The sequence below is a fragment of the Phalacrocorax aristotelis genome, chromosome 4 (assembly GCF_949628215.1).
Source record: "Phalacrocorax aristotelis chromosome 4, bGulAri2.1, whole genome shotgun sequence".
Classification (NCBI taxonomy): Eukaryota; Metazoa; Chordata; class Aves; order Suliformes; family Phalacrocoracidae; genus Phalacrocorax; species Phalacrocorax aristotelis.
In genome coordinates, this window is record NC_134279.1 from 74,685,409 (window position 1) to 74,708,841 (window position 23,433).

The 23,433-nt window shown below is 41.5% G+C and overlaps 1 protein-coding gene across 3 annotated transcripts in view; it reads left to right on the forward strand.

Moving 5' to 3' along the window:
- The window catches only part of MXD4 (MAX dimerization protein 4), a 37,288-nt gene extending 19,699 nt beyond the window's left edge, over window positions 1-17,589 (forward strand). For all 3 annotated transcript variants that reach the window (XM_075092040.1, XM_075092041.1, XM_075092043.1), the window contains exons 4-6: window positions 12,786-12,900; window positions 15,983-16,142; window positions 17,132-17,589. In XM_075092040.1, the coding sequence (XP_074948141.1) occupies window positions 12,786-12,900; window positions 15,983-16,142; window positions 17,132-17,280 (424 nt within the window). In that variant the 3' untranslated portion in view covers window positions 17,281-17,589. The remainder of the gene's footprint in view (window positions 1-12,785; window positions 12,901-15,982; window positions 16,143-17,131) is intronic.
- The last annotated feature ends 5,844 nt before the right edge of the window (window positions 17,590-23,433 follow it).

Sequence of the window (23,433 nt, forward strand, 5' to 3'; positions counted from 1 at the left end):
TTGTACTGTTCAATGGAAAGGGAAATAGGACAAAAATGAAATTATAAACAAGGCACTATCTCTGCTGTGGCAAGCTAAATCTAAACTTTGAGGCAGGACTGTCAGATATCTGCAACTCTACTGTCCTGTGATGGCAGATCTTGTCACTGTTTGGGGGGGAAATATTACATAAGCGTTGCTCAGCTTTTAATTCGTATGAAAGTAAGAGTACCCATTGTAGACTTGGAAGAGATCATCTTTAATTACAGTCAGTGCATTTAATCCTTCACCTAAATTTGTTTCTATATACACCTTATTCTGTCTTTTCTAGCCACCTCTAATTACAAGGTTTCAATGATGGAATTGGAGACATACAGCAAAACATTTGGGGATATGTATTCTTAATTATTAAAGGGCGATTTCTCTTCCCTTGGTGTTTTCCATTGGGTTTGGTTGGCTGGAACAGGCACCTTGCTGTCAACCCAGGGTGCCCCATCTGTCTTGTTGGAGGACATCTCAAGTATCTACAGCAGTAAAAGACAGTAACACCCACCACTTCCTTTGCCCCAAAAGGCAATTAACTTCATTTGTGCATGCTCAAGATGCCACCAGTAGCCGTCTAAGATGGCCACGAAGCTTTGGTAGGTACAGGTGCTGAGAAAGTATTAGCAAAAGCAAAACCAGAAGTAAGACATAGACTGAACATCCCTTTCTGATACTTAATTTCCCAGTCAGAGTTTAAAACTTCCTGCCTCAGAGAAGGAGAAAGTGATTGTTTAGGTGCTGAACTGGAGATACAGTTGCCTTAGCTCTGATTAGGTTTTAAAACTGCGGTGTGAATTGCTGTTGTTTCTTTTGGTGCCTTGTTCACGTGGGAACATGGAGTCTGTACAGTATTTGTCAGGCTAGTTAAATTGGATGCTTGGTATTTACTTGGCATTTGGATATAGAGGTGCCATAGACAATAAACCAGAGTCACAGGTATCCAGTATTGCAGATATTAATGCCTCACATTCGTCACTTAACTTGATGCAGGAAAAGGCTGCTTAATTCCGCCTATCTGCCATCCCAAGGCCGCATGCTCAGTGTGTGATGGCAATGCATGTTTTTAATTTAGCTAAAATAATTCAGCTTGACGTGCCTCTCCTTTAATTTGACATCATACAGTGGTGTAAAAAACAAAATCTTGGACACATTTCTCCCCTCATTTGACATATGTATAAAATAACTAGGTCTATAGGGAGGTTTAAAATTAGGCAGAAAAATCTTGCTAGGCCTCATACCATGCTGTCTTCACTTAGTACTCTGCTACAGCTCAACTTCTCTAGGCTTCTCTAAGCATTGTAGTCACCCCCCCCCTTTTTTTTTTTTTTTTTAAGATCCTTCCTGTTGGCAACTGTCCTGAGACACGATGTTCTTGCTTAGCATTTTGATGTGGGGAAACAGTATGATAATTAAAGCCGGTTTCAAGCCATGAGCTGATTTGTAAGCAGTGACTTGCTCTGGGGTGTTTTCTGTCGACAAACGTGTAGCTTGTGTGCACAGAGCCAAGCTGCACCTTATGCCTTCAGTGCCACGTGAGAGGGACATACACACTCCCCAGAGCCACTTGTGGGGGAGACTAACTGCATCCTCTCCAACCACCTTTTGGTGAGTGGTTAATTTGTGGAAAATTATAGTTATCATCCTGCTCCCCTCTGTGTGTAAGCCCAGTGCAAACCTGTTGTTGTTACACAGCTTTTCCTTGTATAAATGCAATTTTCTTCGACCCATGCTCAGCAGTCCTCAATAAATTACTTCCAAGAGTACGGTGAAAGGCGGCAGCTAAAACCACACCTACTGCAGAACTGCAGACTGATGTTGTGGGTTAGGATCTGCTGTGCAAATTTGCTTTGCGGTGTTCCACTGCCGGTGAGGACCAAAGCGTTGCCACACTCCAGTAAGTGGTGGCGAGTCTTAATCCACTCTTGGGGTTTCAGTGGGGAGCGTGTAAGTACGTGTGTACCTCTGTGTAACTTCAAGTGGGAATTAAAACTGCTTGATACCGGAATGGCGTGATCTTGCAATGGCACTTTTCTTATCTACTTGAGTCTGTCACTATTCTGCAGTAACAGACAAACATAAACTCTTAAGTCTCCCTGCAGTGTGATCTAAGAAATTTGAGTGCCAGTAAGACAGATGGGTTTGAGAGGTCTAATTCAGGAGGACACTATGTTGCAATGTGTGCATTTTAATGTGTGAAACAAATAGGTGGAAGGCTGGATGAATGAAGTATTGAATAAGTTTATTAAAAGCATGGCTGATTATTTTTTTATGCACTCTGTTTTCAAGTGCGTACAAAGGTGTTGCCATCACTCGTGCATTTCCCAACAAGGCACTGTTGTTCCTTCACCTATAAATTAGGTGGGTACTATGTGATGCTGAGCTCGTGGTACTAGGTGATACCTCTCTTGCTACTGCTTAAAAGCGTTACAGAGGTAAATGGTAAAATATAATCAGGAGATAACAGGGCTAAAAATGGAAGACACCCGAAACAGAAATTCCTTTTCTATAGGTGTATATAATTGTTCATATTTGTCTGAGTTCGAAGGTTTAAAATACAGAAAACTGTTCTTTATAGATGAGCACAACCTGAATGCTGAAGTGCTATAATATAGGTTGGAATATCCTTTTTTTCTTCCAGAGGAAAAGAAATACATACAAGGGCAAAAACTTACTGCAGGGGATTTCAACTGTTTCCATAATGTTTGATTTCTGTTGCCTCACATTCTTGCAAGGTCAGAGATTTTATTGCCTCTTGTCAAAGGATGGAGAATCCTGTACATGTAAATTTGAGATGGTCACCATGCAGGAAAGACAAATGGTATCCAGCTGCTGTTAACGTTTGCTTGTGATGCTTTCGGGTCTCTCTGTATAGCTTGTAAATTCTTATTGACGTTTCCTGTGAAGCACATCTCAAATTTGTGCATGTTGCATTTACTTACTTCTGAGACAGTGAAGGGCTGTTACACCTTTCGTGGTTGCTCTTCCAGTAAGAGCAGCTTAAGACAGTGGGATGGCTGAAGCCTGGGGAAAGCTACGGGGACAAGCCTGGCTGCAGGGTGGAGCCTGGAAAAAAGAACTGGAGATGAGGGTGGTCAGATGTTGATCCTGCGGCTGTTAATACTGCAGAGCCTGAGGGTACAGTTCCCCAGCAGTTAAAACTGATACCAGTCAGAGCTGCCCCGGAGTCCTTGCTAACTTGGTCCTGCCTGTGCGTTGCCTTGCACAAGTGCTCTTCTGAGCCCACGAAGGAAAAGGACCGGTTGGAAACTGACCACTTTATTTTGATTTAGTTGTCTTGCTGGGTTGGTCTGCAGTCAGTTTAGGTATGTGATGAGTATGTGGTGGGGTGGCACCAGTGGGGGGGATGCCTGTGTCACGCCTCACATGCCTCTGACAGCTTGTGCTCACTCTCTGCAGGAGGAGGAGAGCTTGAGTGGGAGAGTTCGACACAGGGCTTTTATTTCTTCTACTGGCCAAAGTCAAATGTGGGTCTGGGACCCTTATCAGTGTGTCTGCTTCTGCTGTCAGATACATTCGTGAAGGGACAGCATGTGGGCAGTCTGGGCAACCCTGAACTGCTGAGGCTCCAGTCAGGTGTCTCACACTGGTGGTGTCCAGGTTGCTTTTTGGGGTCTTTCCAGCCCAAAGCGAGCCTCAGGAGCTGCTGTATTTTGATGTTACTGGCTACTGCCCCTGGCTTACGGCAGTACGTGGGCCACCACAGCTCACCCTCCAGTGGGAACTGGAGTAAAAGGAGCATCAAGGTTGGCTTTTAGGCCTTTTGAGGGATGAAGAAATGTTGATGTAGCCCAGTGCTGGTAATTTAGGACAGGCAGCTGTCATTGCACTCAGCAGGGAGCTACTAGAGGGGTGGGGAAAGGAGGGAGAGGCAAAGGGGGCAACATGGGCAGCAAGGTCTGCCAGGCATCCCCTCTCTTGGGAGTCAGCAGCTTCCCCCTCGCAGACCAGCTAGTGTTCATCTGTCCCCAGCTTGTATCCCAGCGAGCTTTCTGCACGCTGCTGCCAAGAGCCTTAGCTGGCCAAAAATGCATATATTTGTGGCACTGCAGATACCTCCCTTAATGTGTGTTTGCTGAAAGATACAGGAATAAGTTCTGGTTTCATGCATACGTTCTCAAAGGTGAACACGCTGCAACTTTTGGAAGGTGAAAAGGCAAAGTTAAAGTGTAGAGTGTTAGCTCAGCAGGTGGGCTGAAGTGGCACTCAGTGAAAGTAAATAAAATGTACTGTGAATGCTGCAGTGTGCATTTATATATAGTGAAATAGCTTAAATATTTTTCAGAGTGATAAAATGCACAAAACATTGACATGCTAAGCTGTATAACAGGCAGCAGAGGTATTCTTCTGTCCTTAGCGTTAGGAGCAGCACCAGACATTTCTGAGCAGTATTCACATGAAAACTTGCAGATGACTAAGTTCATAGCAGCACTTACTCTTTAAAGCTAGCGATGGTAAGACACACTTGCAGCCATTGCCTTCATAGGCAGTTGATGTTGTGTGTTTGGATACTTCAGAGGTACCCCAATCCACCAGCTACCTGGCTGCTAAAGCTATCTGGCTGGTTTCAGTTCAGCAAGAGATGCACAAAAGTATTCAGCACACTGAAAATGCATATAGGGGATGAAAATCCTAGTTAATACTAAAGTAGGTACAGCAGGCAGTTTCACTGATTGTAGGGCTGTTGCATTTAATTCACTAACATGCACTAATGGTGCTTGCAGCTTTTTTTTGCCTGTTAGTTGCCACAGTGCCTTCCTAGGTTTTGCTGCTGAATTTAGTTGCAGAGGCCTCTATGAGGTGTTAGACATGAGCAAAAAATGCCATGTGGAGCAAACCTTGGATGAATCTCCACCTGCAGGACAAACTCCAGGATTTTGTACTGAATATGGAAAAAAAACCCCAACATCTATTACAGAATGCTGGTGTTTAGCTTATCTTTTCTTGGATAATAAAAAGCCAAGAGGTTTGCTGTAAGGGCGCAACTGAATTTTCTGGATTTGACTCTGAGGGACTCAGCTGTGAGCAAGCATTTCACACATCTCGTGGCAATGGGCACGCTGAGTGACTTGCTGTGGTACAGTGCTTTAATACTAAAAGGTTTTCTTTCCTTTTCACTAAAGCAAATTTGTTGTGTAGTTGAAATAGATTGTGCAGCTTGTGTATGAGCTAGAGCCTCTTTTGGGAGAAAAAAATGTGTTTGAGGTAGAAAGTATTGAAAGTGTTTCTGACTGAAATAAATATGGAAGAGACATGATTTTATACTTCGATGGAGGGTTGTTATCTTTCATTGTATTTAATATTTTGCTGAAGATTCTGTCTGGACCATTAATAAATAGGTTTCTTTAGAACCGTTTTTATGTGATTGATGTTCCATTATTTCATAAGATGGAAGTTCATATATAATCTCTTCAAATGTCTTTGTAAACAAATGTGTTTTAATTAGTACAGGATCATCTTTGCTAGCTTATAAAAAGTATTGTAGAGTTTATAAAGATATCATTCCTGACACTTACTTTAAGAAAAGTGTTAGCTTCAGGAGGAGTGAGCTTGAGTACCAACTTCTACTAAGCAGAGTAGGGTATATAGTTACATGTTTACCTACATTATACGTATGGCCATGTCATCCAGCAATATTACAAAATAATATGAACACATTTAATTTTCATTACCGGTAAAGCCCTTTGCAGCAAGATGCTGTCATCGCTCAAGAGTGTGACTGTGCACAAAATAAAAAGAGCTGAAGTCTGTAAGAGACCTTGACTTGCTGTGCCAAACTCTAGTAAGAAGGGGTTGATGTTGGAGTCGGAAGGCAAGCAGAGTTCCTCTCTCTGATTTTATCTTTGTGGCAGATGAATCCTGAAGTCACAATGGGGAATTTTTTATTGCTGGTCAGTGTTTGTTAAAAACTTTAAAATTATGATAAGTTTATAAACAATGATGCTGTCTGTGCTCATCCTGACTGGTACATGTCACAAAGGATCCTGAGCTTCTATGTTTGCTGATTCTATGTAAAACTTGAGTGCTCCCTGTATGCAGGTATTTGCATTTCATAATGAAAACTGTGAAGAGTCTTCCTGTAAAAACATGAGCATTTTACAATTACAGTTAGCTCACTTCTGTATTTTGTGCTGAATTTCATGTCTGGTGGGGAGATAAAATCACCTTTCTTTAGGGAGAAAAAACAACCATTAGTTCACCGCAGGGGTATCTGACCCAGAGTTGTGGGCTCAGCCCAGACCACTTGCGTTTACAACATACCTGGAGAACATTTGACTTCAGAAGTGAATTTTTGGTGCAGAGATTCTGCTCTGACTTTACCCTATGTATGTTATTAAGCCAGATTACACAGTCATTATGCAACAATGAAAAATTTAGTAACTGCTCTATATTTAAACCTTTGTGTATTAACTTTGTTGCACAGCACCAGAACCAGGATAGCTTTGAATGTGGAAAAAAATGTGAAACACGAGAGAAGGAATCTGAAATGCTTTGGTAACTCTGTCCAGTTTGTAATATGTTGTCTTCTAGATAAATTTCAAATAGGTTTATAGTCTTTGAAGTGGGGTTTGTATTAAATTTGTACTGAATTTGCCTTGCAGTAGGGTCTGAGGCTGTTTGCTTTTTGGGCTGAAGTGATTAATGTACAGAAATAACAAATTTTTAATTTTTGCATCTATTTCAAATATATCTGTTGTTCTCACTAGTGCAGCTTGTAATGATTGCCTTTTCAGTGTCATTTCACTGTTTGATCTATAGTGTCCTTTTCAGAACATCAGCAAGCAAGTATATTTAGCAATTGATTCGAGAATATGTCAACCTCTGGTACACACAGCTAGTTTAGTAGACTAAATTTGGGACAACTGAAATACAGGCGTGTGTTCAGCCACACAAGCATTTCTAGCATTAAAGCATCTTGCAGAAAGCACAGTTAGGGCCTTCTTGTAGTCAAACATTGTTTTCATGCCCGTACGTGCTTTGGTGATGCAGTATGGTGTGAGAGGTATGCTGGGCTGTGGATGTTGAAGCAACAACACCGTGTCTAACCCAGCCAACTTTTGCCAGAGCCCGCATGAAAAGAAATTCGGACCACACAGTATGGGAATATGGACATTTAGTGGCTTTTTGTCCATTTCCTAGCCTTCCAGATCCTTGCTGCCCATCAGATGGAGATGTTGCAGCTCTAAGATGACTCCCAGTATGGCTAAGACAGCTCCATGTCTTGCGTGGGCAATCTGCTAGTAGGAGTGAGTGGGTGTGGACCAGAGCTGTTCTGGGACTTCCCACAGGGTGACAAACTTTGCTGGTAGAGCTGCTCCTTCCCTTTTACAGCCAGCTTGAGAATGGGTGTATATGAGAGTCATTCTTCTAATTTGGGGAGGCTGCGGACTGAGACCTTAAGGATGTACGAGGTGAATTTGACTTCTCTCTACTGAGTTGTACGCTCTTGCCCACGGTTGTTGAGAAACAGGTGAGCAAGGCCCTTTTGACCCTTTCTGCAAGTGATCTCTGGCAGTCAGCAGCGCAGTGTCAACAGCAGGAACTGTTGTTTATGGCTTCAGGCACAGCTTCAAGGAAATGCCTACCCCATGCTACCTACCATAAATGCATGGAAGGCTGTTGGCAGCTTTGTCTCCGTGGGTTGGCCAGCCAAGGTGGTAGGATTGACAAGCACACGTTTCATTCTCCTGAGTGTCTGTGGCCATTTAATTTTGCTGAGGCCTGGCTAAGGCATGCCTGACTGAGGACTAAGCAGCTTGTTTTGGGCATGCACTTGCTGAAGGAAGGCTTTGCCTTTCCAGCTGAAGTTGTGCAGGTCAGTGGCTTAAACGATGGATGCTGTTCCCTCCTACAAATAAGGTCTATAGACTTGTACTTGTACAGTTTAGGAAACACGCCTTTGCTGTTATCAAAAAACTGAGCAACTACTACATGAACAACTACATGCTGTCTGACTAGCTGCAAGCCATTTCTGTCTGCTGTGCTGAACCTAAAAAAGCCCTTTAGAGCCTCTCTGGAAAGGCTGCAGGTGGATCGGGTCACTCCACAAACCTGCCATCAATGTATCAATCGGACTGATAAAAGTTTAAGTCTCACAATTGGGGTGTTGTTTTGCTGTTACGTGGATGGGAGCAATCTTGTGAGTCGAATGCTAGGGCTTGACAAGCAATCTCTGGTCTAAATGCTTATAGAAGAGTTGATTGGAGACCTCTGAATGGCAATGGCTTTGTCTGGGTACATCATGAAAAACCTCCAAGGATGGCACTTCTACAGCCTTTCTGCCAACCTATTCTGACTATGCACCACTGCCCTAGTGAAAAACTAGTTTCCTAATGTCCATCCTGAACCTCGCTGTTCACAATCATTGCCCCTTGTTATACTACTTGGCCTTCCTGAGAAGTATTTTGTCCCATTGCAACCACCCATCAAATAGTTGCAGGAATTTCTCGGAATTGTTGCAGTTTCCTTGGAATGAAGATTATCCAGTGTGAACAATAGGCTTTTTTGTTCCTTTTTTTTTCCCCCCGTCTGCATCTTAGTATTCTGTTTCTTGGTGTGCTGAAGTGGATTTGCATCTGGGATTTTATACATATGGGGAAGCTTATTGACCATTATCTAATAGATTCATTTAGCACAATTTTGAAATTGGTTAGAGTCAAAGATCTTCATTTACTTTTGCATGGCAGCCTTCTTTGTATAAGTGGTGAACTGTAGCTTCTCTGGCCAGCATTGCTCCTGCCTTTTCATAGCCGGGACTGGAGCAAAATGGAGGGTCTGAGAACTAGAGTCAGTGAGTGGTCTTCAGATGAACTTCTGGTGGATGTCCTCGTACTGTGGGGAAATTCCTAACAATATTGTGTTGCTGCTTTGTCCCTCCAAATTCGTGGGGCTCCAGGGTTCATTTTGTTAACTGTTCTAAAACACCTGCCAGTACTGCCCATCACAGCTCTCATGGATTCAAAACCAGTTCAAGGGAATTTCCAGCTGGTACTTGTTATAGTAGCTGTCAACGAGTTACAATCTCCTTTATGTGAACGTGATGAACCACCCAACTGCTCCTGGACGTGGCCACTGCTGCAGAAGGCTGACCAGGTCTGTGGGGTTAGTAATTCATTTCTATTAAGTGTTAAAAGAGCTATAATGCAGATTTATAGGACCATGTTGTGAGCTTACTTATGGGGAAACACTGGGGTTTTGAATGAAACCCCTTTATCTTCTGGCAGAAAGGAAAATGAGGTAAATCAGAGACAGGTCACCCATGCACCTCTCTCCATGTGTGGGGCTGTATCCAAAACAGAGAGCTGCAGGTTTGGGGATTCAGATTTTGTCTAGCTTTTTTTTAGATCCTTACCTTCCCTGATAAATTCAGGAGCAGTGATGAGGGGGATATTTCGGTGCATCCACATGAGGTGAGAAAAGTGCTGGCTTCTGTAGGCACCAGTGTCCTGGTCTGACACTGTGCTTTTTGGGGGCAAAAGTGTAACAGTTGGGTTTTGAACCCGGAGCGGAGCATCATTACCAAACTTCAACCACATTTCATGCACAGATATTGTTACCCTATTGCTCTGAGACCAAGTTGCTTTTTTGGCTTATTTTCTAGGTGGAATTTAAGGCATGAGCTGCAAAACATAAAGCAGCTCTGGCTGCGATTACTTCTGTGAATGCCTTTCCCTCCTCTGGCGGTCACAGTCAGCAGAGGAGAAGCAAAAGCTGTTAGGTCCCTGCAGAAAAAGAGAGAAATTAGTGCTGGCAGAGTCTGTACGTGACAACTTATCTGCTGTGAAGTTTGAGTCCCCTGTTCCTGCTGGTGTGATCTGTTAACATAACATGCCTGAAATGTTTTCTTACATTCTTACAGTTTTTTCTAAGATGTGCAAAATGAAAATAGTGGGGATACTGACTGTGGTACCACAGGAATTGTGATGGCCTGGTTTTCCTTTTTTTTACGTTCACAATCTATGCCATTGATTATGCTGTTGTGTTACATTATATGAATTAGCCACATAAACATGCCTGCATTTATGTAAAGATCTACATAAAGCTTATGCTTTAAAATCTTTAATGGATTTGTAGGTGCTGAGTAATTAAAAGAAAAAGTCCCTTTAAAAAAAAAAGAGAAGTTAGAGCAGGTCTTTCAGTGTGTTTATTACATTTACTGCTATTAATTGTTAGTGCTGAGAATGCCTTAAAGCATTTTTTTTAATATTTAACTCTTTTTAATTCTTCTCGTTGGTCAGTTAAAATATTCTTCTTCACTTCAGTCCCATGTTCTTCACGGCACTTATGTAAAGTCCTGCTCTACCTGATTGGCAGATACCATAACAGAATTAGTGCTTTAAAAAGACACACAGCCGTGCCCTCGGGATCTTGGTAAGGTTTCTGTTAACTCCCCAGCTGATGGTAAGGAAGCTCCCTAAATCCTTGTTTTCTCCCTGTGGTAAGCAGACTTTCTTCAGATAGTAATAAGAGGCAGATACATTGAGTACGCAGTGTAGTTTCATTAACGTTTTCCAGGGTTAATATTAAGTAGATCTCAGATCAACAGCTCTGTATATTCCCGATCAGACTTTTAATTACTGCAGGTATATTGATCTCCATTTCAATGTATTTAACTTTCTGTTTACTACTTGGATACTATTCTTTTCCTCTTCCTTGCCACATCCTCCTTTATCTTCAGTCCCCACTTGCTTGTCAGCTGTCTAAATACAGTTGCATCCAAGTTGTGCTGAGTGACGCAGATGATTGCGTGTGCATTTAGAGGCCATTTAAAAACCAAAAAGATGAATTGAATTTAGTCCCTGAAACAAGTTTCTTTCTTTTATTTAAAACACAAAATGAGCCAGGTAGTTTTTAGAGGGTTACAGACACAGAAATAAAAATTTACCTGATTAGGATTTTCTGTATCAATACCAGTAGTCCCTAATTCTGTTATTTCACTGCTTTAAAGATCGATGTCCCCATTTAAGTTAGCAGCCACAGGGGTGCTCTGTGATCTGATGGTGCTATTTTTGTGAATACTTACCCCAGTCTTTGTTGCTGTTGTTTAAATAAAAGCATGTTGATGGTTAGGTTTAGAGCCTTATAGTTAAAAATAAACCCCAAGCCTAAACAAAAAACCTGTCATCAGTTTTCTCTTGAGAATCCCATTTTCACCAATATTCCTTTTTCCCTAAGTGGCTTCAACAAAGAATTAACAGTTTTGTAGAAATGCTCTTTGATTTCCTACGTGTTACATGGCTGATTTATAGGCAGCTGGAACTACATGTGTGAATATGTAGTCATTACAGTACTGTATTTTAATTAGGTTTTATTTTGCTTTGGGTATTTTCCTCTCATTAATTCTCAGGTTGTTTTCACAATACACTAATCATTCCGATTACACATGTGTTATTTGTCATTTGGTGCATATTAAACTGTCTTCAGCTGCAGTTCAGACACTGACGCTGAATTCTTGTTCTGAACTGGTTGTTCAAAAGAAAGTTCATTTGTGACCAGAAGCATTAAATTTCCTGCGAAGTTTGTTTCCTTCATGCAGCATCGATCAGATTTGGAAAAGATGATTGTTCATCTCACAGTAGTGAGCTGCTTCAGTTCTACTGCTGCTTTGTGAGGGATGTCGGCATGCTCCAGGTCACAGCTTTGTTGAGTCTGTAACAGACTGGCAGAAAGGAAAATATTGAGATGTTGGTCATGTAAGCACTTCCGCATCTCTTTCTATCTCATTGCAAAACTGAAAGGTGATTTCATGTGGATTCCTGTTCAAGAACTGTGCATTAAAACCAGGAGGGGTTTTCTTTTGGATTTAACTGTAGAAACACACTGGCACACTGTTGTTGGTTTGCCACGGCCTTGTTTTGGATAGTTGAAGCAACTGTTTTATGGACTATTGTATTGCCAGCTTCTTTCTCAAAGACAGAATGTTTGGAAACCGAGTATCTGCGAAATACTCTTTGTTTATCCTCTTTGTTTATCCTCTTTCTAGTGAAGGATGTATTGTCATTAGTACAGGGGAGAGAGCTGAGAGCAGCAGTAGTGATACCTGCAAAGGAATAATGGAGAAAGCAGGGACCAATATGGTTGGAACTATTTTCTCTCATGTGTTTATAATAAAGGTTGTGCTGGCTGTACGGTGAGAGGAGGAATGTCTCCTTAGGGAGGCTGTGGGTCAGCAGATGGGAGGAGAAGGGGGATCAGGACCTCCCTGTTACAGTATATTAATAAACCATGGCTGGAAGCACCTCGGAGCTGTGCAGCGCTGCATGGATGCCCTTGCCTCATGTAGCAGGAGCATGTCTCTCGCATCAGGCAGGGCTAACGGGGGAGAGGGGAATCAGAGTCTGCAGCCCCTGTGCTCCCTCCCACAGCTCCATCTCTGCCTCCAAAAATTACTGGGTTGGAGTGAAGTCCCGGTTTTTCTTCCTTACCCAGCCATGAATTTGGTCTGCAGCCTTGCCTGGATTTCTCAGACCTCTGAGCGTACTCTCTTGTCATTAAGAACAGACTAACTAGACTGAGCAAACTGCTTTGAAATATAGGTATGAAACTACTGTCTGAATGTGCCAAGCAGTATTACTGCATTTCAAGTGACCTTTCGGGCTGAAACTGTGCCAAAGGGAGGGGAAAGGAAGCCACCATTGAATCAAGTTCTGCACAGAGATCCTGCAAACAGATGGTGTTTGCATATAGGATATGCTGTTCGGGTGTAACTTTACTACAACGCTCTTCGTTTTTAATAATTTCAGGCGGGCTAAACTCCGGCTATATTTGGAACAGCTAAAACAGCTTGTGCCTCTTGGGCCGGACAGCACCAGACACACCACTCTAAGTCTGTTGAAAAGAGCTAAGATGCATATCAAGGTAAAAATGGTCATCCATATTTTTATTTCTTTTAAAGCAGACTCTTCCAGAATGTGTATCCGTAGAGAGAAAACTAATTTTCACACAAAATCCATACGCATATGCCCGATCTTCTGGGTGTATTGGCCTTTATTAGTTGCAAGGATTTCAGTCACAGTATCAAGGTTTTGTGTGTTACGATTTACCCTGCAGTCTCAGATATATAAAACATGGTGATTTTGTGATTTCTGCTTAGTTACTAATACTTTACCTTGTATTTTAAGAAAGAATATATACGTATCAAGGCTGTTTTTTGATAATTTTTTTTTTTAAGGACTGAGCAAAGTTAAATCAGTGCAGCACAATGCTAATGTAAAAAGCCAGATCTATTAATGACCAGAAAAACTAATGGAGTCAAAGGGATTCTAGCTACTAGTAAGCCTTATCCCCATCCCACATCTTGATGACCAGATCCCAGAGCATTTGACAATAATTTAAAAGAAACCAAAAATGAAATGCAGTCTCCTATTAGTTGCCACTCCCCTTCCATGTTTCTTGTGTGTAACAAGTTTAAAACAAAAACCAAAGCAAAATCTCACCTGTGATCCAGCAGCAGTGTAGGTTATACATTTGCCAGGTAATTCAAAGCAAATATTCCTCCAGCCTCTTCTCCCCAAAGACACCTTCACTCCCATTTTCACTGTTGTAGTTTTCAGGGGAATAGGGTTATATGGAGAAATAAGGCAAACAGGTATTCAAATGTAGAAGTTAAAGAACAGGTTTCTGCTGCTGTGCCAGGACCGTAATTATTCATCTGGCATTTTTTCAGTGTTATAGGGAAACAGGTCAAGAAAAGTGTCAGGAGAGGCTGAACACTGCCAGTAATCTTGGAATATTTTGGAGAACAGTCTGCTGTTGTACAGCGTTAAGATTCACTGCAGTTGCAGAAATGGGTGTTAATTCATATGAAGAATTAAAGATTAATTTAAGCAAAACCATTCTTGTGAACAAGTTCACTGAGCTACTTCTTCAGCTCTTGTAAGCACATTTACTCCAGCTGGGCAACCCCTGTTTTTACTATTTGAGATTTTGGCCTCTTGTTTATAATTCAGGCTAACATGTGTGAAAGGCACTGCGTGTGGTTTTTGTCTTGGGCTGCCCCCCTATCACGGGCTTATGCATAAGAACTGAAAAACTGTGTTTACAAGTGGCAAGTGTGAGAGATTAGCCTCGTACTTACCATTTCAGCTGCTGATAAGAAAAGCTGGGATCAGGTTTTTTCCAAGTCCATCATGCACGGTACCAAGTACTAATTTTCTGAAAACCGAAAGTGGAGTTTAGCTTTCTTTTTAAGATGTTAATTGAACCCACTGTAAACTGGGTTGCCAGTTTTTTGCTCCTCTTTGTCAGGTCATCCTACCTCCCTGCGGCCCTGGCAGAGCCTGCCAATGACTGTCTGCCATTTTAGAAACAGTCCTTAGTTTTGAACTTTTCACACACACACATCCCCCCGTATATTGAAACTTGCCCTGAAATTTTGCATGGTTTTGAGTCTCCTAGATATGAATCACTGAGTTCATTCCTAAAATAGTAGTTAGAGTTTGGGATTGCAGCCAGGAAAATACAGGAAAAGGAAATCTGATCAATTGGGCACATTTGGTTTGTTGTGTGCATGGATGTACCAACCCCTTGCCTTACTACAACATTTTGTAGCCACGTATGATGCATATCCATGTAGCGTATTGCCTGGGAAGGGGCTTAAACATGATGTTGCTGAAGTTAGATTTCATTCAGCCAGGAAACTGCCCAGTTCAATAGTGTCAATTATTTTTCCAAACATAAGTACTTCGCTTTCAGGCTTGCACTGGAACAGCAAGATGTCTGAAATAATTTTGCTTGTGGTTTGCTGTGCACTGTCCCACCCAGTTCTGCTCAGCAAATGAAGCGTAGGTTCATTCAGACGGTAGGGAGGAATTGTCAGCAGCTGTATTCAGTCCCCACACATCTCCTAAATCTCAGTGGTCATGTAAACAGAGCTCACAGAGAAATTTGGTCTTTCTTATAAGTGCTTTTACTGCTACAACCTGTGATTCACTTCGTCAGCTGGATAGTTGGGTTTTTTTACATAATATAAGGTGTTTTGGTTTGTGTGCCCTTCCTGCTTTTGATCCCGTCATACTCATTACACTTTCTTCCCTGATTATATAGTAAATTTTTTTTTTAAATGGCTATCAGTGATTTGGAAGAGGGTTCAGCTGAAATCTTAAAAGATACTATTTCTGTTATTGCATTTGGACCAACAGTGCAGCACATTTTACCAGGTGTGAAGTAACCTTTTTATTTCCAAAATTAGTACCTTCTTTTATTCAAGCAGAGGGGAGGTTTTGAGGAGATGTGTGGAAGGATCCTTTCACAGACTCTTTGCTGAGAAGTTCTGGATTAATACCACTGATTTTGTAGGAGGTTATTACAGAATTACCATATTTGCTCTGCAGAAGTTTAAGGGAAAAAATGCAAGAATAAAGAGAATTGTTAGTAAATTCCTCCTGCAATAGATAATTAATACGCTTATTGTTAATGAAGGTCTTTAAATAGTAAAGATTTCTGTGGCCTGTAGTAGGAGGGAGAGCATTCAGGAGGCTCGCAGTGGTTCCTTTGTGGTGATAAGTCTCTCATTTCACCTAAAGAGGCATTATGTTCTGACTGAAACCTGAGCTGTGCTCAAGTTATCAAAGATGCTGCCAGTTTTGGCTGACAAAATTATTTAAATATTCCCCACAACCAAGGCTATAAGAATTCGGTCTGAGCTAAGGAACATCTGCTAGTGGCAGGAGAGTCTCTGAGGGATGGGGGATTTTCCCCCTGTATTCATGTATCTTATAGTAAAACAAATTCAATTCTGGCCTGGCCAGCTTAAATTGAACTGACCTCTATAGAGTGGCAACAAAAAATGAATTTTTCAAATTTAATTTAAATTTAATTGAAAATTATTTTTTAAAAATATCAATTGTTTTAAAATTACTATTTACAAAGAGATCTTAGGTTACTTATGTTTTAGCATGTGTAAAGACTGTCAGCTTACTATCTTTGTTCTCCCCTTAAGAAATTGGAAGAACAGGACCGAAAAGCTCTAAATATTAAAGAACAATTACAGCGGGAACACCGCTACCTCAAACGCAGATTGGAGCAGCTATCCGTGCAGGGCATGGAGCGTATCCGCACTGACAGTATGGGATCAACAATATCCACTGACTCTGAACAAGGTAATTGAACAACGGCATCCCTAAGGGAGCTGCAGGAGCAGGAAGGAGAAGGGAAATGGGGAAGCAAGAAAACATTATTTATAACTAAAATCAAGCTTTCAACAAAACCAAGAAAAAATGGTTCTGTTATGTGATTTGCAGATTAAAAAACTACTGCATCTTTTCTACATTATTTGAAAAACTTTAATCAGTGTTGAAGCGATTAATACTGCATATATTTTTAAAGCTATTTATCCTGCGTGTGTTTTTGCCAGTTTTTTAAACAATTACCATTTAATATCCTAGATTTGTAGTGTAGTTATTGGTAAGGCTGGCATAATATTTTCTTCTTGGAAAAAAAAAGATCTTATTGGTCTTAATTGATTTGTGTGAATAAATTCTGTATCATTTACTGTGAAATCTTAAAATATTTTCTTTGGAACGATCACCGAGTGTTCTCCACATTTAGTTCTCATTTAAGACAGAGCTCTTCAAGCTGCCTGTCACCGTTTCTTATTTTCTTGTTTGAAGTTTTTCTGTGCCTGAGCACTCGCACAGGCTGACTTCTCCAGGGCCTGTGGGAGATGAGGTGTCGGTCACGGTGCGGTTACCGGTGGACAGATGGCTACGCCATGGTCGCTACTAGCCGACACCTGTATAGGTCGGAATTACCACAAACGGTGCTGCAGTGTTGCGGCCTCTGAGGGTTTTCTTTTGGTTTTTTTAAGATCAGTGTCTAGGCACAGGTTGGAACGGTTCTGTGACAGCATTTGGTATTGGTGTCACACAGTGTATTTCTTTGGATGAGGACAGAAGGGATTTTAATTCTCAGGTGGACAAGGTGATCCTTTCCTCGGGAATTACTGTTTCAGGGGTTTTCTTGTAATTACAGAAAATGAAGTATGATTCAGGTTTCACCTGAACGTTGATTGACACAGGCATTACTGGCCCATGATTGCTTGCTACAGCCACTACCTTTCTGACAATGTGCCTTCTTATGTTTTCTTTAGAAGTAGACATTGAAGGAATGGAGTTTACTCCCGGTGAAATGGACAGTATTGGAAGTGCCAGTGATGCTGAAGACCACTACAGTTTGCAAAGCGGTTCGAGTGACGGAGGTTACACACATTCCCGCAGACTGAATGCCAGGCTCTCATAGTGCCTGAGTTACCTGTTCGACTCAGGACCATCTGACTGAAGCACTTATATATGAATATTCCAGAGGTGTCAACTGCCACTCTTCCGGGAAACCCCAACCACAGTACTCTGACATGGAGGTTTCTTACCCACGGTTCCCTGCACTGTAACCACAATATTAGATATTGTAAATCATGGGTTTGCTGCAGAGAACTGTGGTTAGGTACAGTTGTGACTTAAAGCTAGCTTGATGTAGCCGTACTGCAAATTAAAGACAATAAATTATGTCATTCCATTCAAAAAGTATTAAATTCAAACTGTTGGAAGCATGGCATAAGGGAGTTTGACAGTTATTTTGAGTTTGCAGAAACCATTTCAAACATGGAAGAATAAATGGAATCTACAATGTGTTAGTGATTCGGAGATACGAAAACCTAAAACTACTTTCTGTGGTATTTTTTAATGGAAAAAAAACCCAAACCCAAAACATTTTGGTCGCTGTCTGGTGGGCTCTGTAGAGTAAATTCTTTCAGCAGTTGTTGTTTGGGAGAAGCAGGCAGATAAATCTTCAAATCTCAGACGATCCTTAGAAAAGGTCATATTTACAAGTCACTACTGTACTTCAAAATGGGGGAAAAGCCAGCTCTAATAATGACTTCATGTGGGATGATCTCACTTTCTTTTGCTTTTTTGTATTCAGTAACCAACCAGCAGCAAATCATTCTATCCGTGTTAACAGGAGCAGTAGAAAGCAACACCGCAATTTTAACCTGTTACTGTGGAATGGATGACATTTGAAGCATTTCAGTGGTTTTTTGGGTTGTTTTTTCATTTATTTGTCTGAAGAATGCAGAACTCAACTGATCCAGTTTGTGATACTTAATCTTTCCTTGCAAGGAAATGAAACCCGTTTGCTTGTATTTTTTTTTTCTTTTCTTCTATTTACACATGTCAATACATTTTTATGGAAGGCATGGCTTAAAATTACAGTATTCAGCTAGAAGATAATTAATCTTTTTTTTCTTTTGCACACTATAATTGTATTTTCTATTCTTAAAAAAGTGCAAAAAAATTAAAATGTATGCTGTAAAACAGCAAAGTTTATTTAGTACTCATCAAGCTGTTCAGAACATATTTACCCAAATTGTAGCAATACTATGAAGATGTATTTTAATACAACTTCTGCTTAGTGAAGTCATTAGAGCTTGGCTTGCCGGGTAAGAAAAAAATGGACCAGTCTTTGCATTATCTGTTTAAAGAAGGTCTTTTAAAAAAAAAAAAAAAAAAAAGAAAAAAAAGAAAAAAAAAAAGAAAAATGAAAAAAAAAAGAAAAAAGCTATAAACACTTTTAGGGAAGTGATTTTAGCAAGTGTAGTCTATATTTCCTGTAAGAGATTTTGTATTATATTTTCCTAAATGTTCTCATTTACTTGTATAGGGAGGGGAATGGTACAGACCCAGACCAGAGTCTCAGGGACTCTTCACCTTTGTCATATTGTGCCTTGGTGACCATTTATGTATGCCTCTCCTTTTCATTGTTTAAAGGACAACTAAGCTTTGTTTCAGACCCTCTGTCCGAATGGTCAGTTGTCCACCTTCTCACGGATGAAGCAGAGAGGTGGATTTCTATCTTCACCCTCTCACAACTGATTCAGTGTGGCTTTAAGTAAAATCTTAAAATTAGGTTTTGGTGCGAGGGTTAATTGTCTTCATATAAGCCCTCCCTTGGATTCTGCAGCACCCAAATCTGTATTTTGTTAGCTTATGAAGTCGGGGTCTCTGTGAGACCAGTGCTCGGTGGCTAGGGAAAGGCAAACGCACTGCGTGAGGCTGTGGGATGTCCAGGGGTGGTGCCATGTTTAGCATTCGGATCCGAGACCTCATGACAGACTGACCATGATGATCGAAAGCAAAGATTCAGTTGTTCTTTCAACATCTGACATACGTGTCCTCCCTTTGGCTCTTACAACATGGAGTAGAAATATGAATACATTTTGTGGCAGCTTACAGATCCTTGTTTGCACTCTCGCTTACTGCTTGGAACTTGCCAACAAGGAAAACGTATACATTTAATTTACATAACCTAATGGATGGCCACCCCTACTTTGGCTCTGGGGAGGGGCCTAAGGTTATAAACTCTGGCAGCTGAATAAGAAAACAATTAACCTTTTCTGTGATGCAGGTTTTGGTATTATGTTCTATACACCTTGCATATTACTAAAATCCTCATTGTTGGGGAAAGCACACAGCAATATACTCATTGTGTGTAGCTGACAAGCAGCAGAAATTACTAGCTCCTTTGGTGCATATGTAACTAATTTCCAAATCATGGAAAAAAAAAAAAAAACAGTTTACTTTAACACACGACTGTTAACAGGAGAAAAAAAAAAAAAGGCTAGTATCTTGTTGCTGTTCATTTATTATATAATGAACACATTCATGAATTGTAAAGTGTTTCCTTTCATGACAAGCAGCTCTTGCACAGAACCTCCTAGTGAAAATGAGATTTGAAACTCACGGAAGGAAAAACGAGATTTTAAATTGAACATTATTGTACCTTAGGTCGACCTGAAATTTTCCTTTTAAAGATGAATGTGCTAACTTAATGAGTTCTTCCACGCTGGGTATCCATGGCTTTGTAGATCTTATATTTTCAATAAAAATTACTCGAATAATCTTGAGTGGAAATAAAAAGGGTTTATTTGTTTTTGCTTTTTCAGTTATTACAGCTGGGGGCTATTGTGCCAGTAAAGAAAAATGACACCATGCTGCCCGTGTCGTTCTCCCTCAAGTACAGCCCAACGTAAGGCGGTATTTTCAGGTGCAGCCCCCGTTTCCGCAGCTTGGGCAGGAGCGGCCCAGGTGAAGGCCGAGGAACAGCTGTGCCAGTGTTGGGTTTGGGGGGCCGCCAGCCCCCCCCAGGCCGTGCTGCCATCCAGCCCTGCGCCGGCCGCCCGCAGTGGCAGTCGGGGCTCTGGCGTTCCTTCAGGGACGTGACCTGCCTGCCGCTGAGCAGCCAGCGCGGTGCTACCTGCAGCCAGAGCACCTTGCGATGCAACTATTTTTGTTAACTTTTTTTAAGCTGGATATTTGTGTGTGTGCCCCGTGTGTGTGCATGCATGCATGCATCCGTGCGCGCGCAACTGTATCTGTATCGCAACATGACTGCAAAAACCTTGCTGCGAGATTAAATACTACCACCGCCTTGGAGCTCTGCCGTTTTGTGTCGTGACTGTGCTTTTAGCAGGTGAGGAGGTGCCACTGCTCAGTTAATCTATTTTCTCTGCAATTACCGCATAGGAAAAGGAGCGGGGACAAGATTACAGGGCTGCTAGGTCTTTTCCTCTGTGGAAAAGGTTCTGGAGAGATGAAGTCATTGAGAAGTTCTTTTTATGGAGACGTAGAGGTTTGGCTGGTTTCCTGGCGAGAGAGGAAAGGAAGGGCTTTCCCTTGCAGCACGCAGGTGTTGGGAGGATGCACGCCTCTTCGCTGTTCCTCTAGCTCCGGGAGCGTGCTCTGTCATCACAGGAGAGAGGCATAAAAAAGCCAGCCTGAAATTGTTAGCTTTTTCTGCAGATTCTCCGCTGCAATTTGGATGAATCCTCTGTCACACCCACCCTCTGCCTGCCCACTTGTTCCCCCCTGGCCCTTTGCAGCTGATTTATTTATCTTTTGAAAAGAGCAGGGTTTGGCCAGTGGAAACTCTACAACACACTGCTGCCCGGAGCCCGGATCCTGTGTTGTCCTGTGCGAAAAAAATCTGTTCAGAGTGAGCTTCATCAGATTAAAGCAAAAATTAAAAGGCCCCCAAAAATCCGTGAGAAAGTGTTTCATCTGGTGTTTGTAGATTAATTTCTATCCTAACTCCTTAGTGTAAGATTTGGAGTGGGGAAAAAAAAAAAAATCTAATACAGCTTGCATCTAACTTAAAAAGAATTAAGACTTTTCCTGACCTTAAACGGTGTTATTTTTCTTGGCATGGATGAGTATGGGTTCAGTATTCCACACAGAGCCTGACATCATTTTGTATTAAAAAAAAAGTTACTTCTGTTGATCTGCAAATAAGTTCCTGTGATGAATACCAGTGCTCCCAGCATCCGACTGCACGCTCTGCATAACCCGTTTCAGCAGATGAACGTAAGTGCCAGAAGCAGCGATCTGGGAGACGGACGGAGTTGAAGTTGCGTGTGGTGAGCCCAGCCTGCAGACCTGCTCCCGTTCCGAGGCCCGGGGCCTGTTTAGCTGCAGGACGTACTTCTGCTTTTCTGGGAGGCATTTGCAGCGGTCTCTGCTACTCACAGAGTGACAGGTGGTTGTTTCACCATTTTACCAACTTTATCGAATACTGGTAATTAGTGGTGAAATTTTTCATCCTTGCAGATCAGCCCTGTGGAAACGAAACACGTTTTTGAAAAGAACCACATCATCACAGCTTTTAGTCAAGTAATATTAATTTTACACACTTATTTTTATGATGGTGTTGATAAAGGAATGTCTGCAAAACAGAGTACTCTTTCAGAAATCTGTTGATTTTTTTTTAAACTGTTAGAGACCATCGGTTGTGTGCGGTAAGAGCCAGTAATGGCGTTGGTATTTTAATCCCCCAACTTGGGCCTTCCAAAGTTGGCGGAAGGAGAACTGAATGCCTTTAGATATTCTTTAAGGAAGAGCCATATTCCCTACAAATACTAATGGGGTAAACACATCAGAAATTAATTTTACCCTCAGTGAAATGAGCCAGTTTGCTTAAGTGACTGACTAAATGCACTGTTGTTAACTGGTAGCTGCAGAAGAAACACCCAAGTGCATTGCATAACTGCCTAGGACTGAAATGCAGGGGATGTACAAAACAGGAAAGGTCAGGAACCATTCGATCGCTGCGGCTGTTCTTTCTGCCCGAAGTACTGAGAGTGAGGCCCAGCAAGGGGTTCCTGGGGAGGCAGGTCCAGCCAGAGACTGGCCCGCTGGCGAAGCAGGGTGAAGCCCCCCCGATTTCAGATTTTCTTCCTTCCATTTTGCATGAGAAGCACAAAATGTGCTCACACGCAATTTATGTCACTGAAAGGGTCTGTGCAATAAGGGTTTTTGAGCGATGAAGTATGGGTGCATGCGAAGCACTGAGAGCGAGACTGCTGCTGTTCACCGGTCAAATTGGCTGGCGAGCGGATTCTGGGCTGGAGCTGAAGGCATGGCTCAGTCTGTCAGATGTGTTACACTGTACAGCTTCATTTGTACGCACGTACCTGGTGCTCATGACGTTCTGTAGCACACAGAGTATTGTGTTCTGTCATCATCTCGTCATAATATAAATACAAATTTTTATACCTTTTGGTTGTGGTTTTCAGGGTTTTTTAAATTTTTCATCATTTGGTTTTTTGCATGTAGTGTTTCTCCTCTTTGCAAATCTTTTCATATGGGCTTAATGACTATTTCAGAAGGAGCTCACTGAGTTTTAGCAATTCAAATTAAGAGTATGGTATGAAGGCTGCAGCGCGATTTAAATTAAAGTGCTTTTACCTACATTGGCCCAGCGTAACCCCAATAGTCATTAACATTATTTGTCTCCAACCACGGGTGCTGTAAAACTTTCCACTTTTACAATTCTGAAGACAAACTAACCTGTAAAACAAAGCGCAAATTGAAATGCATTAATGTCTCTTCTAAGTAATTACACCTGAAATCATTCCAGCTCTGCACAAGATAGAAAAAAAAAGAGCGTTAAAAGGCAGCCTGCAAGTTCTGCATGCGTATTTTGTTGATTATGAAAGTGACATCACAGGTAATGTAGAGCCAGACAAAAAAGAGCATTTTTATTTGTTACTAGGAGAGACAAGAGGAGGGATGGAACTCAAATGCTTTTGCAAATTGCATCGTTACGCTCTCGGCTGCAGCGCGTGACATCCACCAGTTTTTGTTTCGGTTTGTCAAGCATGTTGCACTTAAATACAGCGCGATGTCTTGAAAATACAGAAATAGCAGTTTTAAGCAGGTAGCTTGTCGATACGTTTATGTTTGATTCAAATAAACTGGGCTGCTGAATCAGTAAAAATATTCATGCGCAAAGCACAGTAAACTATTTTTTTAATCAAAGCTTTCTTTGAAATTACCACTATCACAGAAGAAGCTTAAAACACAATCCAGCACATCACTACCTTATTATGGATTAATCTTCAAT